Genomic DNA, 19,493 nt, shown 5'->3' with positions numbered 1-19,493 from the left:
AATAATTGTTCACCTTCCCCCCCTCTTCGTTGTCCTCATTCACGTTATGGTCCAAAACCTTCCTAATCGGCGTCTCCCACTACGTTATTATACGTAACTCCAAAGAAATGTTTAAATATTTTTAACATTAATAAATTAATTAGAGGTAAAAGCAGCTTGGGGTATGTTCGACAGATTTGGCTGCGGCGCGGCATGCACCACGTAACAATAATATATATTGTGAAGTACGTGAGCATGTCTATAATGAACATTTACGACGTTGAAGTCCTACATATATACATATCTTAGGAGGGTTGGGATGACTAATCGGAATATTTTTGCTACATTTCTGGCAATTAGCGAGAAATTTTATGTGCAATTTCGGGAATCTGTACTGTAGGTTTCATCAATGAATAACGAGTGAATTTTTAACTCTGCGTGAGCCGAAACACATCCTCCGAGAAGGGGACATACACAAAATTCTTTAAAAAGAAAAAATAACAAGAGACGAGGGGCAAAAACAAACAGCTCATCAACGGGAAAATTTTGATTTGTGGGAGGTCAAAACCACTTCAGAATATAATGATCAGCATAGGGCTCATCGAATAGTTTATGAAATGATTGCACTGGTGGGACAATGCATATAAAAAAGAATTGATTTCTATGCTACGAAAATTGCACTTGTATAATATAATAATATAACGACAACATAAAACACCTCTATAATGATTTTTTTTTGTGCGACCACAGTTTCGATGTTCAACAGATTCTTGTAACCCAGCTGTCTTTCAGAGTCTTTTACCCAAAGAAAAACAAAGGAAACCTGCGTGCGTCGGTATCAGAGGCAGTGAGCAAAAGACTACTAAAACCGTGAAGACAATAGAAAGAAGACAATAACAGTGCTGCTTTCCCACGCCAGAGAAGAAACGTGCTTAATTTCCTGACTGGTCACCACCGATCGATCGTTGATAGTTACAGAAACTATAACCCCAAATTAACCCTCCTGTTTTCCATGAGGATTTTCCCTTTTGTTCTTACAAGCAATTATTGGCACCCAAAGAACAGACGCCAACCAAAATTTGCTTAGCAGAAGCCACCGCAATGTCTTACAACATCTTTTTACATTATTAAAGAGTCCAACAAAAGGAAACAACTTGGACCATAGGAAATGATGGTAACAGAGGCTTAACATTTACAATAACAAAAGAAGAGTAGTTTTAGCAACAAAGAGAAGGCAGATGAGTAGATAAAATTAAGGAAGATAACTAAAATATAAATACAAACAAAAAGCAAAAGAAATACAGGAATTGTCCCATAAGCCCCGACTAATCCAATGACCCACACAAGATAAAAAGTTGCTGGCATTGGATGACACAACAGCTACCCATTTATATATTTGGGGAGAAAGAAAGGAACAAAAAAAAAAGGGGGGAGAAAATAGAAACTGAGAAAGTGAGGAGGAAGGAACCCAGGATTTACATTTAAGACTACTTAAATAATCTATTAGATGATGCCAGTATCTGCTTTAAAAACTGAAATGATATTGACAAGTAGAAGCAGCTCGGGCAACAATCTTAGCAAACAGAACCTAGAGGCAATGAGCTGACTTGAGGCGGCTGATGGTTTGGAGGGAGCTCTTCCAGCAACAGCAGGAGCAACTGCATGTCCACCAGGGCTGCTCTGTTGCTCATTGGTTGGCAATGGATTCAATGGCGTGCCACTTGGAGAAGCAAGGGGCATTCTCTTACCATCACTGAGATCTTGACCTACACATGCAATTTGATTAGTTCACATCAACAGAGACAAAGCAACACAGCAGAGTCACAGTTTCATTTCCTACTAGAATTGCAATTCAGTTTCTTAAATCAACTTAAACCATCTCCAAGAAATATAAAAGAGAAGTTTAGCATCAAGGAAAACATGTAGTTTTTGGCATCTTAATTCCATGTGAAATGACTGGTTTCAACACATTGGACAAGGGCATCCACTCACAAGCGACATTCAACTTGGGAAAGATGGAACACTCATAAAATATATCGAAAGACGAGAGAACTCACAATTTGAGCGTGACCAGGCTAACTTCAAACTTTCCCGATCAAATACCATCCGGTATCCCGTCATGAAGTTCTCTGCATTAGAAAGATTTTCTTCTTACATGAAGACAGAACGATGAAAATTTGTGTTGGGGATGTTGCATAAATAGACATAACGACACTTGCAACCATATAATGTTGCATACTTCTTCTTTTTTGACAAGTCATATAATGTTGAATACTTACGTCCAATTGTTCCAATGTCTCCATCTGCTGGCTGTATGGCTAAACAAAAACCAAGAACTCCCTGAACAAAAAGTCACAATTTTAGATCCTTTACTATTAATCCCCGTTCATATAATGACCACATTTTAAGCATCACATAAAGATATAATTGATTAAACTTCTTTTCTAGTCCACTATGCTCTTTCAAAGTCACCCAGTACAAAGATCATAACCTCCTATAAAGACAACATCACAGAATGGTTACATTGCAAGTGTTTCGTAAAGTACCAGCCAATTTCATACTCCTGCATGATAACAGGTAATTGCTTTGACTGACAGATAGTATTACCACACCACTTTTGACAACATGACTGTGGTCTATTTCCCTAGGGCTAAAATTATTTTCTTCCACATAAGACTAATTTGGTTCTGAGATTTGACTTTGAGTTGAGGATTTTGCCCCCAATGCAGGTGTTTAGTCCAGCTTAGCATGAAATATCTTCTGATGGTTATAACTATAACTAGTAATGTGTGTAATTGTCAATATCTGCCCCGAGATTAGTACATTTTTCACGTACTCACCTGATCGCCATGGATAGTGAAAACGGGGTTATGGACCACAAAGCTGTTGTTTAATGGGAAAACCAGTGTCAGAGAGGGAACCTCGAGCGACTCTTGTGAACTGTTTCACATAAAAACTGCCTGATCATCAGCATGACACAGACATGCATTGTATATACAAAACATACTCACAGTGGGAGGAAGGGGGAGGGAGAGAGAGAGAGAGAGAGAGAGAGAGAGAGAGAGAGAGAGAGAGAGAGAGAGAGAGAGAGAGAGAGAGAGAGAGAGAGAGGATGGTTGTTTCATCACTCTCTAAAAAAATCACCTGGACTCGTAGCAATACCTCCAAGGAGATCCTTCATAGCTAGACCTTGTAGCATTTACATGTCTGTCAAACTATACATGAAAGTCGCATTAGACCTTGGCAATGAGAATACATTACATTGTTTAGAATAAAAATAACTACCTCCTTTGTTATTTTTTCATAGACATCATCTGGAAGAAATGTAAATGATGTTCCACTATCAATCAGTGCCCTGAAGTTTGTCTGCTTAAGGCAAGAATTTCCAATGCAACAACCCTCCACCCCAACAATGTAGGTTTTACTGAATGAAAACATTGAGTTAATCATGATTATCACAATATTGACGAGTCAGAATATGAGTACACAGATTCAATAACATATTATATATATTAATTGGCATTTTACAAAACATGAAAATACTAAAAAAACAGATAGATGGTCCCTACTATATTCCATCTAAAGGTAAGAATGAAGTAGACTGTTGTCTGGCTGGTCCCAGGTCCCCAAAAAAAATCCTCCCAGAATCATCCTCATTGAAACACATTGAGAAAGAGTTCCGGACCAATCCTGCTTTAGCAAGAATACTAGGAACAGCTAGCTCTCCAAGTCCCAGACCCATGAGACCATCAGGAGCCACACCATCCAAGTAACCACCACTTTGATTCATACCACACCTGTTTTCAGAAAATAGATGATGGGAATTAATCCCATACTCAGGAAACCATCACAAGGTCAAGCTAAGGAACGCAGAGATATAAAATTAGACTGTAAGGGTAATAAAGCACACCCTATGATGACTGGAGCATGAACTAGATATTTTGATGCATTTTCACCTCCTGATGCAAGATGCAACACGTCCTCAACTAGCAATCCAGAACTTGAGGTGTTTTCTGAGAAGTAATTTATAGTGTAAGAACATGACTGCTTGGGACCTTTGCAGTTTGGACCTGATTCACATAACTGATGGCTGCAAGATAGATGCTTGCTGGTGCTTGAACCAGATGGATTGTACTCATTTAGATCTCTATCCTGCATAATAGATGCCCCGTATACGAGGGAGCACCTGCGAATCAATTATTGGAAATAAGTGCTAAACCTGTTATCAAGTCTCAATAGGGACTGCACCACTCGGCTGAAACATATACACCCAGAGCTTTTGGATGGGCACTCACCCGCCCACCCCCTCCCCCAACCCACCCCTAATGACCAATCATGAGGCCATCTTCACCTGTACAAGCATCTGCTTTGGGTCTGTACTTGTCCTATTTATCCATGAACCAACCACCTATTAAGGAGGTGGTCTTTTGGGGGGAAAAAAAAAAAAAAAAAAAACAGCAGATTACATCCCATTAATGATGCAGACGTTCACTGCACAAACATTGGGAATTGATTTAGGCTTATCCATGAACTGATGACTCACAACGGACAAATTCGCCACAATTGGGTCTTCAGATGGATAACAATAGCGCCCAGTGAAGCGTAGTATACAGCTTTTTAGGCAGCTCAGTATTTATACTAACATTTGACGGTTAAAATATAATTCCCTTTCCTATGAATCCTTAATGTACAGCATCGATATAAGTTTCTTTCATACATATTTTGTAGCACATAAAGACGATGTATCACGAAAAGTTCTGTAAATTGCCCCAAGTAGGAAAGTAGCCAGGGCTTAGAAATTAAGCAGGGAGATCCTAAGCTAGTATGGTCTACTATACCAGAAGTAAAACAAAAGAAAATACTCACAAAAATAAGCAATAATAAGTGAAGCAAAGTTGGCATACCAAACTACTATAGTAACCGGCAGATAGGGGAGCACATTGTACGCAATCGCATGGAACCCAAAGTAGATCACTCCCAGCATCCAATGCAACAAGAAACGAAACGTTCGGTGTGCCAATATCAATCCACGTGTAATGTAACCTAAAAATACAAAATAAGAAAGAAAAAAGAAACACATTAAGATGTTTGGCTAATAGCAAAGCACAATTCAACGTATCTTTTATATGGGTTTTTTTTGTAAGCTCTGAATTCTTGATCTTGTTTGAAAATTATGATACTTGTGTAGACCGATAGAGTCAAACAAGAAATTTGAAAAAGGCAAAAATAAAATCTTAAATTTAAAAAAGCGTACCATCCGAAGTCATTTCCGAACGACATCGTTTTGCTCCCCTGGGATGGAAATAGAAGCTGGTACTGAGCTCCGAGCTTCATGTTCTGCCTCCGGAAGTCACTGCTCAGTAGCATCTGATAGTACTCAATGCTCCACTTCCGGCCCGGCCACGACGACCCATTCGCACTACCGTTTCCAGAAAACCTAAGCTCCTTTACTTCGTCGGAGAACCGGTGGACCAGCCTCGAAGACAAAGAGGACGTGGCCGTAGTCACCGCACCAGCATTCCGAACCATCAGCCAAGCCGTCAACAGAAACATCGAACACCGAACCGCCGTAGGCATGGCCACTCGAACTCGGAGCATGAGCATCATAGAACAAAAGGAAGTTGAGATGGAGATCTAGAGCTCCTCGGAACGAAAGATTCGGAAGGAGGAGGAGGAGGTGCGCAGTGCGCACCAGGTGTCTGTGACGTGAGTGGAAAGAAAGAGAGTGGGTAAAGTAAGTGAATAGAAAAAAAAGGTGGGGTTAAGTAGAAAGAAAGGGAAGTGGAGAGAGGGAGAGAGAGAGGTTTTTAAAATGATTGAAGCGGAGAAAACAGAAAGATGGTGTATGTGTTATCCGTATGATTATGCTGCGAAGACGCGCCACGTAAATGGTCCCCCGCGGTCTTTACGTGTCCGTTCAGTCCGTCGACTAAAATCTAACGAAATATTCTATAATAATGATATTTTTGTTGTAAAATAATAGTATTATAAAATAAATTATATGATTTGAATTAGCCGTCAAATGCATAGTATATAGTATTAGTATAGTACCAGTATAGTGAGTTAGCTGACATATGCATAGTGCATAGTGCTAGCATAGTACCAGCATAGTGAGTTAGCCGACATATGCATAGTGCATAGTACTAGTATAGCACTAACATAGTGAGCTAGCCGTCAAATGCACAGTCCCCTTTGTACGCCTATATATATCGTTGAATCCTTTAAGAAATTCATAAGTTTCATAACTTCTCTGAGCTCTATCTCTCTCTCTTTCCTTTTAGAAAGTTTTATAACACGTTATCAGCACGAAAGTTTTGACGATTTTGAAACTAGAAGTCCTCTACTTCAAGTAAGTTTTTCAATATATTTTTATAGTTTTCAAAATGAATATGAAATATTAAACATACTTATGTTCCTGATTTATATATGTAGAAAAATGTCAAATCTTACAAAATTGAAATTCGTTGCTCTTGACATTTCTGGAAAAAATTATTTATCTTAGATCATTGATGCTGAGATCTATATGGATGCAATGAACCTGGGAGATACAATTAAAGAAGGAAATCAAGAGTCCCTGCAGGACCGTGCTAAGGCAATGATTTTCTTTCGGCACCATCTTCATGAAGAATTAAAAACTGAATATTTAACGGTGAAAGATCCACTTATTTTGTGGAATGATTTAAGGGAGAGATATGAACACCAGAAAACTGTAATCCTCCCAAAAGCTCGTCATGATTAGATGCACCTGAGGTTGCAAGACTTCAAGAGTGTCAGTGAGTATAACTCTGCACTCTTTAAAATTAGCTCGCTATTAAAATTATGTGGTGAAAAAGTCACTGATGATGACTTGTTAAAGAAGACATATACTACTTTTCATGCCTCAAATGTGCTCCTGCAGCAGCAGTATCGAGAGCGAAAGTTCAAGAAATATTCTGAACTTATATCTTGTCTTCTATTAGCTGAGCAAAATAATGAGCTTTTGTTAAGAAATCACCATTCACGTCCTACTGGTTCTATATCATTCCCTGAAGTGAATGATACTAGATTTACATCATTCCCAGAAGCGAATGGTGCATCTTTTCAAAGGAAAATAGGGCGTAGACGTGGTAAGAAAAACTATAGAAGTGGAGATCCTAGAAGTGACCACACTAAAAGGGATAATAATAGATATACACCGTACCGCCAGAAGTGGTTCAACTCAGAGAAGGGCAAAGGTCCTCAAAACAAATTTTTAAAGAAAGATGAAGATGGATGCCATAGATGTGGTATGACTGGACATTGGGCTCGTACCTATCGCACAGCTAAGCACTTGGTTGACTTATATCAATCTTCTATAAAAGAAAAAATAAAGAAATTTGAAACAAATTTTGCTGAACCATCATATGCTTTAAATTTTATAGATGGAGAAGATATTACAAGCCTTGATGTTTCTGATTTCTTTGAAGATTCTAGTGGTAGAGTTGATCATGGAAGTGTTCCTTTTTAATCAATATATTTCCTTTATATTATTATAAAATATTTTTATTCTGCAATGTTTTATAGTGATGAAAGTTTTATATATTTTGTAGAATCATGAGTCTTATTGATGAACTTTCTATCTCTGAAATGAATAATAGAGATGTATGTCTGGCTAACAGTGTTACAACTCACACAATTCTTAAGGATAAAAAATATTTTCAAAATCTAACATTGTGCAAAGTCTATGTTCATACCATTTCTGGTTCATCGAATCTAATTGAAGGCTCCGGAAGAGCTTATATTGTGTTGCCTAATGGCACCAAATTTTATATTAATGATGCTCTATTTTCTTCACAATCCAGAAGAAATTTATTGAGTTTTAAAGATATACGTCGTAATGGTTGTCATATTGAAACCATTAACGAAGACAACAAAGAGCATCTTCTCATTACTAAAATAATTTCGAGCCAGAAGCTCGTATTAGAAAAACTGTCTGCCCTCTCATCTGGATTGTAGTATATAGAAATGAGAAAAATGGAATCACATGTTGTAATGCACCAGAAGTGCATTGATCCCAAAATATTTATGACTTGGCATGATCGCCTTGGACATCCGGGATCAATAATGATGAGACGAATAATTGATAATTCATATGGGCATCCCCTAAAAAATCAGAAGATTATCTTACCTAATGAATATCCATGCTCTGCATGTTCTCAAAGTAAATTGATTTTCAAACCATCTATCTCAAAGGTTGTTTTTGAATCTCTATCTTTTTTACAAAGGATTCATGGGGATATATGTGGGCCTATTCAACCATCAAGTGGACCGTTCAGATATTTTATAATTTTAATTGATGCATCAAGTCGATGGTCACATGTTTGTCTACTTTCCACTAGAAATATTGCATTTGCTAAACTTCTTGCACAAATAATTAAGCTACGAGTACAATTCCCTGACTATCCAATTAAAACTATTCAATTGGATAACGCAGGAGAATTTACATCTCAAGCTTTTGATAATTATTGCATGTCAATAGGAATAGATGTTGAACATCCAGTTGCCCACACACACACTCAAAATGGTTTAACTGAATCATTGATTAAAAGGTTTCAGCTAATCGCTAGAGCTTTACTTATGAAATCAAATCTTCCTATTTCTGCTTGGGGACATGCTATAATTCATGCAGCATCATTAATTCGAGTTAGGCCATCAGCATATCACAAATATTCACCATTACAGTTTGCATTTGGTCATCAACCAAATATTTCTCATCTTCGTATTTTTGGATGTACTGTATATGTTCCAATTGCACCTCCACAACGTACAAAGATGGGCCCTCAACGTAGACTTGGGATATATGTTGGGTTTGATTCTCCATCTATTATCAGATACCTTGAGCCTCTTACAGGGGATATGTTTAAGGCACGTTTTGAGGATTGTCATTTTGACGAATCCATTTTTCCAATATTGGGTAATGAGAAGTCGGTGCCTGAAGCACGACAGGAAATTACTTGGGAAAATAAAACTCTTTCCCAATTTGATTCTCGTACAAAAGAATGCAATCTAGAGGTTCAAAAGATTATTCATTTACAAAGTGTTGCAAACCAATTACCGGATGTATTTATTGACACTAAAGGTGTGGTAAAATCATATATTCCTGCTGTTAATGTTCCAGCAAGGATTGCAGTCCCTAAATGACAAGTTGCCAAAATAGCAATAGGAGAGTCTAAGATACGCCTGAAGCGTGGAATGCCTATTGGTGCTAAGGATAAAATTCTTCGGAAGAGGAAAATACAAAATGAATTTGGTACTCCTGAAGAGTCCATACCAACACAGGCCATAAGAGTAATTGATACTCCTGAAGAGAGTAAATCTCCTGAGAAAGAACCTCCTGAAGAGGTATTTCATGAAATGTCTTCTCTTGAAGAGGGACAGGTACCTGAAAATAACGAGATCTCGATACATTTCATGAGTACAGGAGAAATTTTGAATAGAAATAAAACTGTTATCGACAACATATTTTCATATAAAATGGCTCTTAACATTACCAGAAGTAATGAAGAAATTAAGCCAACAACTGTCGAAAAATGTCGACGTAGAAATGACTGGCCAAAATGGAAATCAGCTATTGAAGCTGAATTAAACTCGCTAGAAAAGCGAGATGTCTTTGGACCAATTATACAAACACCAAAGCGTGTAATGCCCGTTGGATATAAATGGGTATTTATACGTAAACGTAATGAAAGCAATGAAATTATGCGATATAAAGCACGACTTGTTGCACAAGGTTTCCTGCAGAAACCGGGGATTGATTATGAGGAAACATACTCTCCTGTTATGGATGCAATCACATTCAGATATTTGATCAGTTTGGCAGTTATAAAAAGATTGAATATGCAATTGATGGATGTGGTCACTGCATATTTATATGGATCATTAGATCATGACATATATATGAAAATCCCTGAAGGATATAAAATGTCTGAAACTTCTAATTTGAGTACATCCAGAAGTATGTATTCTATTAAGTTTCAAAGATTTTTATATGGGTTAAAACAATCCGGATGCATGTGGTATAAACGCCTTAGCGAATATCTATTGAAAGAAGGATTTGAGAATAATCCAATATGCCCATGTGTTTTTATTAAAAAATCAGACTCCGAATTTGTTATTATTGCGGTTTATGTTGATGATCTAAATCTTGTTGGAACTCCTGAAGAGATCAGAAGAACCGCTACATATTTAAAGAATGAATTTGAAATGAAGGATCTTGGCAAAACGAAATTTTGTCTTGGCCTGCAGCTCGAGCATTTGCCAAATGGAATTCTCATTCATCAGTCAAATTATACAGAGAAAGTCTTGAAACACTTTTACATAGACAAAGCTCATCCACTGAGTACTCCAATGGTTGTTCGATCACTTAATGTGCAGAATGATCCATTTCGTCCTTGTGAAGACAATGAAGAAATTCTTGATCCTGAAATACCTTATCTCAGTGCAATTGGAGCCCTGATGTATCTTGCAAATTGCACTCGACCTGATATTGCATTTTCAGTTAATTTACTTGCAAGATATAGTTCTGCACCGACTCGAAGACATTGGAATGGTATTAAACATATCCTTCGATACCTTCGAGGTACGGTTGATATGGGATTATTTTATCAACATGGTTCAAGTCCACAATTAGTTGGATATGCAGATGCAGGTTATCTTTCAGATCCACACAGAGGTAGATCTCAAACTGGATATGTATTTACTTATGGAAATTCTGCTATATCATGGAGATCTGTCAAACAAACACTATCTGCTACCTCTTCAAATCACTCAGAGATCATTGCAATTCATGAAACAAGTCGAGAATGTATTTGGCTAAGATCAATGATCCAACATATTCAAGAAAAGTGTGGTCTTCCAGTGATTAATGATAGTCCAACAACTTTATACGAAGATAATGCTGCTTGTATTACTTAAATTAGAGGAGGATATATCAAAGGTGATAGAACCAAACATATTTCACCTAAATTCTTTTATACTCATGAACTTCAAGAGAAATGCGAAATTAAAATCAAGCAGATACGATCAAATGATAATCTGGCAGATTTATTCACAAAAGTATTACCAACTGCAACATTTAAGAAGATTGTGCAGAACATTAGAATGCAGAGACTTGAAGACCTTTTATCATGCACTTTTCAGGGGGAGTAATGTCTTGAAGACTTATACTGATTGTACTCTTTTTCCTTCGCTAAGGTTTTATCCCACTGGGTTTTCCTTTGCAAAGTTTTAATGAGGCAATCTTAAAGCATTTTACGATATATATGAATATTGTACTCTTTTTCCTTCGTCATTGATTTTTTCCCACAGGGTTTTTCCTTGGCAAGGTTTGAACGAGGCATATTCATTATATGTGGTCATCCAAAGGGAGAGTGTTGTAAAATAACATTGTTGTAAAATAAATTGTATGATCACCTTGAGCTAGCCGTCAAATGCATAGTGCATAGTGCTAGCATAGTATCAGCATAGTGAGTTAGCCGACATATGCATAGTGCATAGTACTAGTATAGTACCAGCATAGTGAGTTAGCCGACATATATGCATAGTGCCTAGTGCTAGCATAGTACCAACATAATGAGTTAGCCGACATATGCATAGTACATAGTGCTAGCATAGTACTAGCATAGTGAGCTAGCCGTCAAATGCACATTCCCCTTTGTACGCCTATAAATATGGTTGAATTCTTTAAGAAATTCATAAGTTTCATAACTTCTCTGAGTTCTATCTCTATCTTTCCTTTTAGAAAGTTTTATAACAATTTTTATATTTATTATTATTATTTTACTATTCATTTTTTTATCTTTTAATCTTTAAATCTGTACTGAAAATATGAAGTTGGAAATGACGTTTTTGTATAGTCTAAAAAAAAAATTAATGAATCAATATAACTATTTAATTTAATTAAAAATAAATTCAGTTCTATAAAGAAATTGACATTCTTTTATTTTTTATTCAATTTTTAAAATAAGTAAGAAAGAAAATATAAGAGTATCATTATTCATTCCACAAACCACTCACCCTATGCAAAGATTGTAGAAACGGTTGTCCTTTGTCCACGAAAGTTTATATTTTGATGTCATCTAATTGATCTATCAATTTGTAAGTTTTTTTTTTTATTACAAAATAGATATAACATATTATATAAATCTATGTTGGTATAATTTTTTTAATAATTTGGATAAGATTTGTGTATAAATGCAGAACTTAATCTTTTTAAAAAGAACTTTAGTTATATTTTGTATTAAATTTTGTGAATGTGAATAAAAAATTAAAAAAAAATGTTTAAATAAAATAACGTTGTTTTTTCTTAAATGATATAAGTATCTACAATATAAATAAAATAAAAAATTATATTTATAAGCCAATACGAATGACATACCCTCCCCACTAAAAAATATATAATTAGATATCTATTTATATAACAGTGAGAGTGATATAAAATTGATTATATACAACTAAGTACCGTTGATTACACAAATATATATATATAGCATGTAGGGGTGTGGGTGTGAGGGTAGGGGTGCGGGAGTGCCCACATCCCGCACCCCACCATGCATGTGCAAGGGGTGGTGTTTGTCCCCTCAGAATTTGGCCCTACACCCCGAGGGCAGGGTGCCTTGTCCACATGTCGAGGGGCAGATTGACCCCCTGGTCTGTCTATTCCCAGCTATCCACCACCCACCCACAATGGAAAACGATTGAAAAATCTAAGAAAAATCAAAACAATCGAAAAACAACATCAAAATTAAATATCCTGACACATAGCAAAAAAATTAAAATTAAAATCACCGCCACGCCTCAAGACATAAAGAAGAAAAGTCAAAAACTAAAAATGGGAGGAAGAGAAGAAAATAAGGGGGAGAGAAAGATAAATCTTGCAGGGAGAGAAATTGGGAAGGAAGAGAGGAGAAAAGAGGAGAAGCGGCAAATGGAGGAAGAGAGAGAAGAAATTGAGAATGATTTTAGGGTTAGACTCAAGAGGGATTTTAGTCTTTTAATAAAATGACGTTGTTTTAGGATATCCCCAAAACTATGTTGTCTTACTATAAATATAAGTTTTTTATTAATATATATTTATATTTCTATATATATATATCTGGGGTGGGGGAAAAGCAGAGGGGACCCAGCCCTATCCCCTACCCCCCGCATCCGACGAACGAGCTCTCCAACCCACTCAGACAGGGCCCTGATGAGCTCTCCTAACAACTTGATATGCCCCTAATGTGTTGCTTGTGTCAGTAATAGAGTGAGGCTGAGATTGAGGGATATGATTGAGGTATTTGCAAGGAATAGTTGACTTTCTTTTCATGCTTCAAGTAGTTGTAACTTGATCCTTAACATCCCCCTACGAGCTGATGGGTGAAGGATAAACAAGCAGCTTGGACCAAAGGAGAATGAATCTAGCAGAGGTGAGCCTGTAAAGATATCAACAAATTTCTCAAGTTTGGGAGTGTACATAATTGTGACATCTTTGTGAATGAATTTTATCCAGAATGAAGTGATAGTCCACCTCTATATACTTGGTGCAAGCATGGAACAATAGATTGGAGGCTAAGGAAAGTGTATTGAGGTTTTCACACCATATAGTAGGAGTTGTGGGAAGTGAGATTTGTAGTTCTTGAAACAACATGTGAAGCCAAAACAAGTCAGCAATGACAAGACCCAAGGCTTTGTATTCACCCTTAATGCTAGACTTGCGACTGACTGTTTCTTTGCACTCCAATTTATAGGGGTGTAAATGGTATGGTCGGTCCAAATTTGGATGTATTTTAGAATCGAACTAGTATACACCGGTTTTGAGAATTGAATAATCAATACCAGATCGATTCATCACCAAAACTGGTACTTCCAGTTTTATAAGTTCTGGTCTGATTGGGTTCGATTTTATCTATTTTCTTGATGTACTCGCAAGGTCTGGCACTTAAGAAGTCGAGCTTGGAATAACAAACCGATAAATTTAAAAAAATTGTCTATATATAAAAATGATATGCAACCAAAAAAAAATATAGTAAAACTATTATAGTATACTTACATTATTTATAAGAATCATATTATTATATATATATATATATTAGTGATAATATGATGGTTACTAAATTCAAAAATGTAGTAAACTATGGTTACATATATTAATATGGTTACATATAATATAATTTAAAAAAAATTGTCTATATATATACTTGTAGTATGCGTACAGTATTTTACAATAATTATATTAATTAACACATACAAGTATACAATTGAATTTAACTATGAGGCGTGCTACGTACAGGCAACATGGCACACTAACTATGCATAATTGTGAAATGACATGACGTTACCGCCTGATTTTAAAAAATATATATATTGAAAATCAACAAAGAATAAGAACAAAAACTCTGTTGGCCTCTATTTCTCAAATTCAATCCTTCACAGCACCACATTCTACGTATTCTTTCAAAAAACGTTGGCACTACAACTCGCTTACATAAATTCGTGGTCTCTCTTCTAGACTCACCTTGATTCTCGTACACAAAGCAATTGAAAAACAATTTTTGAAGCTCTGAAACAAAGACCAACCGATTTTGTTGTTGTGAGATTTCGGAGTTTTTAACATGGCGGCCAATCCTGAAAAAGGTATAGGCATCGACCTGGGCACCACATACTACTCAAAACAACTTAAAAAATATCTATTACATGCACTGCTGAATAAGTCAAAGAAATGCAGAGTACCTCTATTCATACATGCAAACACATTCGAACTCACATAACAGTTATACACTGACATGTGGCATAGTTGGAGGCAGAGTTTTTTCAATGAGTCCAATGGAAAATCTAAAACTTTTTGTTACATACAATATAGAAAGTGGACACACTGAATCTCTGTAATTATAGAGAGAGAGAGTGTGTGTGTGACGTTTCAGCCTTTTTGATATAGGAAAATCCGAGATAGATGATGCTAAGCTGTCAGATTGTACCTTGATGGTGCTGAGATACCATGAGTTGGCATATCAGTACAAAGGCGGGAATTGATTGTAATATGTTCCTAATTGGGGCGTTTTGAGTGCGTTTTAGTCTTTTAACCATAATTTTAGTTACGGGCTTCAGAATCGCGCATAAAACCCCAATTCGGAAAACTATTTTCGGCACGCATGCTATCCACATCGAGTATAGCTCTATGTGCCCTTTTTTCGACCTCAAATTCTGCTATTTTTCCTTCCAAATCACTAGTTTTAGTTATTTTTTACTATTTATAATAATATTTCGTTTGTCAGTTAGGAAGTCATTTTAAGTCCGATTTTGGCCCAATTTTTTACAGATTGCTTATTTTATTTTGAATTTTAATTTGGAATGATTTTCGATATTTTGCTATTTTTAAAAAAATTCGAATAAATATGATTTTTGGCTATAACAGTCCAGCTTGTGGACTGATTTTTGACATTGCTTGATTTGATAATATTCAGTTAAACCCTATAGACTTTTCTCTCTGTGTTTTTGGGCGATTTTCTCATGTTCTTCCCTATGAATCATCTGTTGGAACTAACCTGCAGAATAATCGTTATTCTATCCGGCGTCACTTTTCTACCAGGGGATATGCAGTCTTGTTATTGCTAAGATGTATCAGGGTGGTGGTGGTGGTGGTGAAGATATACCGCCGCGCTGGGTGGCATGCCTAATGGTGGCTATGGTGGCGGTGACTCAACTGATTCAGGTTCAGGATCAAGACCGAAGATTGAAGAGGTTGATTGAGGTTAAAAGCTAAGGTTTATTTACATAACTCCTCTCTTCACTCCAAACGAATTGTTTCATTTTTTTTCTCATGTGGATTTGTGCACAAAGAGAGTACTCCTAATCGACTACATTTAGTTTTTTTCTTTGACTATACTACTATACTCCATATAAGTTATACTATACACTTTTTATATGAGTATATATGATCAAATGTGTAGAAATATATTTATCAAAAAGAATATATATTATAATTTATCATGCCAAAAAATGTATTTATCCTTGATATAATGCATATATATATATCAAAAGTAGGTTTATATTAATAACTTCATATTAATGTTAATGTTTAAGATCATGATTTTATGTTATATTATTTTTATATTATAAAATTAAAATTTATATGTTATATCAAATCTTGTATTAATTTTATATTATTAGATTATTATACTTGAATAATAAGATTTTAAATTTTCATGTTATATTAATTAGCAATTTAGTATATAATATATATATAATATAATATAAAAATCATATAAAAAATATTTTATATATAATATAAAAACTAAAATATATATGTGAACTGGTTCGATCTGGTCCTGCGTTAAAAAAACAAAACCAGAACCAATACAAAACTGAACCAATTTTACACCGAACAAAACACACCAATTCGATCCAGTTCAGTCCAATTTACCCGTGTTTTTGTCTTTTAGCTCAACTAGTTGATGAGCGAAGAGCCAAGGTAGACAGCATACCCAATAACAAAGCGATGATCATCCAACTTCGCTACCCAATCAGACTCACTATAAGCATTTAGATGAACATGACATTTGCCAAAGAAAAGACCATGGTGGGTTGAGCCTTTAAGATATTGAAGCACTCGCCTAGCGACTATCCATTAGACTGTAGTTGGGTTGTGCATGAATTGGCATGTCCAATTAATGGGAAAGGCGATGTCGGGTCGAGTTAGAGTGTAATATTGAAGAGTTCCCACAAGATACCAATACTTAGATGAATTGGGGAGTGGATCCCCATCATATTGAGATAACTTGGAGCCAACTAGGAGAGGAGTTTTAGCAAGTTTGGCACCTAACATTTTAGTGTTATTCAACATTTCAGATATGTATTTGGACCAAGAGAGATGGTGACCTACACTTGTTCGAGTAGCATTGATACACAAGAAGAAATTGAAGAAACCGAGATCTTTGAGTATAAAGTGTTGTTGTAAGCAATTAACAAGAGCTACAATAGTAAACATCTGATTTCCTATAACTAAAATGTCTTCAATATAGATTAGGAGGAAGAGTTTAATCCCTAACTTATTGGATATAAAGAGAGAATAAACCACTTGGGATTCCAGGACCCAAGACCAAGCAGGGTGCTAGTAAGCTAGTTAAACCAAGTTTGTGGGGCTAATTTAAGCCCATACATGATCTTGCTTAGTTTACCAACATAATCTGGGAAGTGTTGGTCATGGAAGCCAATGGGTTGCTCCATGTGAACTTCTTCTTCATGGCGACAAGTGGCCTGAAGAAAGGCATTGGAGACATCCAATTACCTTATGGGCCAGTCAAATTGGGTAGCGATTGCAAGAATTGTGCAAATGGTGGAGAATTTGACTATGTGGCCAAATGTATTTGTGTAGTCGACTCTTCCCTGTTGTTCAAAACCTTTGGCTATCAATCTAAACTTAAACCTATCGAGAGAACCATCAACATTTTGCTTTAATCGAAAAACCCATTTATTGTTGATAATATTCTTATGAGGGGGTTGGGGAAAAAGTGTCTAGGTTTGGTTATTTTGAAGAGCATTGATTTCTTCTTGCATGGCTCGTTACCAATGGAGAGACTTGACTACTTGAGAATATGCCCTAGGTGTGGGAGGTAAAAGGGTGGAGTGAAAGGCAAGTAGAGGATGCTTGTTGGAGTAGTATACTTGGTACTTAAAGAAGGTTTTAGGCCAACGAGAACCATCTTGAGAGTGAGTGATCATGAAATGGGATGATTGAGGAAAATGATCAGTTTGAGATGAGGAGGTTAAGGTAGTTCAGGGGGAGGGAAAGGAGATGTTGATTGAGAGGTGTAAGGTGACTAAGAGGTGTTAGGTTGAGGATAATTGGTGTCAAGACTGGTGTCTAAGGAGTTAAGGAGAGAAGCTAATGGAGAGGAATCAATAAGAGTAGTATTTGTGGAGGTTTCAGGTGACTGAGAGGTGTAAGATGACTAAGAGGTGTTAGGTTGAGGATAATTGGTGTCAAGACTGGTTTCTAAGGAGTTAAGGAGAGAAGCTAATGGAGAGGAATCAATAAGAGGAGTAGTATTTGTGGAGGTCTCAGGTGACTGAGAGGTGTTAGAAACTGGAGAGAAAGAGGGAATGGGCAAAGACAGAGAGCTAGTAGGCATTACCTGAGAAGAACTCGGTGTTGTCGAGGCTAAGGATTGCAAAGGACAGGGAAGAGGATTGCACCCAATCACAAGCTACAAATGATGTTTCATCAAAGATGACATGGCGTCTAATGAGAGTCTTGCAAGTTGCTGGATCATAGTATGGGTAACCTTTGTTGTTAGTGCAGTAGCTTAAGAAGGCATACTTTTTGGATCGGTACATCAGTTTAAAGATGTTTTATGGTCGAAAAAGGGGATAACAAGCACAACCAAAGACTCTAAGCATAGAATAATCTGGTGACTTGTTGAGCAACTTTCCATAAGATGTCTTATGGTTGAGAAAGGTAAACTGCAATACTGAAGGCATCGACCCAATGTGTGAGAGGCAAATATGATTGAGCAAGTAAAGCTAGACTAGTTTACACTTGTCTTTGTTTATGTTCAAAACTCATTTTGTCGGGTAGTGTATGGACAAGAAATCCCATGAAAAATGCCATAAGTTTTAAGGAACTTTTTGAATTGGAGAGATGTAAACTCACCACCTCCATCAAATTGAAAAGATTTTATTTTCTTTGAAAGGAGGCTTTCAACCATACATTTAAACTTGACAAAGCATTCAAAATTTTCAGCTTTAAAGTGTGCACGAGATAGATCCAAGTGAACCAAGAAAAATTATCAATGAAAAAAACATATTATTTGCAGCCATGAGCATAAATAGGAGAACTCCAAAAATCTAAGTGAATTCTTTCTAAAGGTTCAAATGTTACATGAGTAGAATCTAAAAAAGGAAGGCATTTGGACTTACCATTTGACAGGACTCACATAGGGACCCAGTAACAACTGATTTGGACAAAAGTAAAGAAAATAGGCTTTTTAAGTTTATTGAACACAAAGGTTGCAAGATGCCAAAGTTTTATATGCCAACTGGTCATATCAGTGGTGAAATGATGGTGCCAATGAAAGCAATAGGTGGCTTGACTTTATTCATGGATTGGGAGAGATAAATTGGATACAATCCATCTTCACTTTGCCCTTTCAAAATAATCTGTCCCGTGCTTTTGTCCTTTACAAAATAATAAGAGTCAGTGAGGATGCTTGATGGTTGGTTTGAAGAGGAGGGCAAAAACAAGTTTATGTTGTTTATGATGAAGAGGAGGAGAAAAATGAGTTCGGCCTGGTTGATTTGCGACGGAGAGGAGAAAAATGAGTCTGCGATGTTTGCTTTTGAATTTCAAAATGAAAACAAAAATTCAAACACCAAGGGAGAGGAACTTACAGCAAATCACATCACCTGACAGAAGCTTCATAAGATAGAGAGTAGAGAAAGGCGTTCAGCATTTGCAGGATAAAAAAAAAAAAAAAAGAAAAATCGATGGTAGTAAACCGGTAGTCGTCGATGGTAAGAGT

General features: G+C 36.4%; 1 protein-coding gene across 2 annotated transcripts; it reads right to left on the bottom strand.

The window, feature by feature from the left end:
- Window positions 1-1,222: 1,222 nt before the first annotated feature.
- Window positions 1,223-5,786, bottom strand: LOC122303578 (aspartic proteinase-like protein 1). Of its 2 annotated transcripts, none has more exons than XM_043115413.1 (10): window positions 5,234-5,786; window positions 4,884-5,022; window positions 3,890-4,131; window positions 3,549-3,776; window positions 3,265-3,403; window positions 3,124-3,194; window positions 2,820-2,919; window positions 2,259-2,319; window positions 2,037-2,108; window positions 1,223-1,745 (listed from the first exon to the last, which is right to left on the bottom strand). In XM_043115413.1, the coding sequence occupies exons 1-10, from the start codon at window positions 5,584-5,586 to the stop codon at window positions 1,483-1,485; spliced, it is 1,668 nt and encodes a 555-aa protein (XP_042971347.1). In that variant the 5' UTR covers window positions 5,587-5,786; the 3' UTR covers window positions 1,223-1,482. The 2 variants fall into 2 exon arrangements, with proteins under 2 accessions (XP_042971347.1, XP_042971348.1); XM_043115414.1 differs by having other exon boundaries at window positions 3,890-4,165; window positions 5,234-5,395.
- Window positions 5,787-19,493: the final 13,707 nt, after the last annotated feature.

The sequence above is a fragment of the Carya illinoinensis genome, chromosome 3 (assembly GCF_018687715.1).
Source record: "Carya illinoinensis cultivar Pawnee chromosome 3, C.illinoinensisPawnee_v1, whole genome shotgun sequence".
NCBI lineage: Eukaryota > Viridiplantae > Streptophyta > Magnoliopsida > Fagales > Juglandaceae > Carya > Carya illinoinensis.
This window is presented reverse-complemented; position numbering and strand designations above follow the sequence as displayed.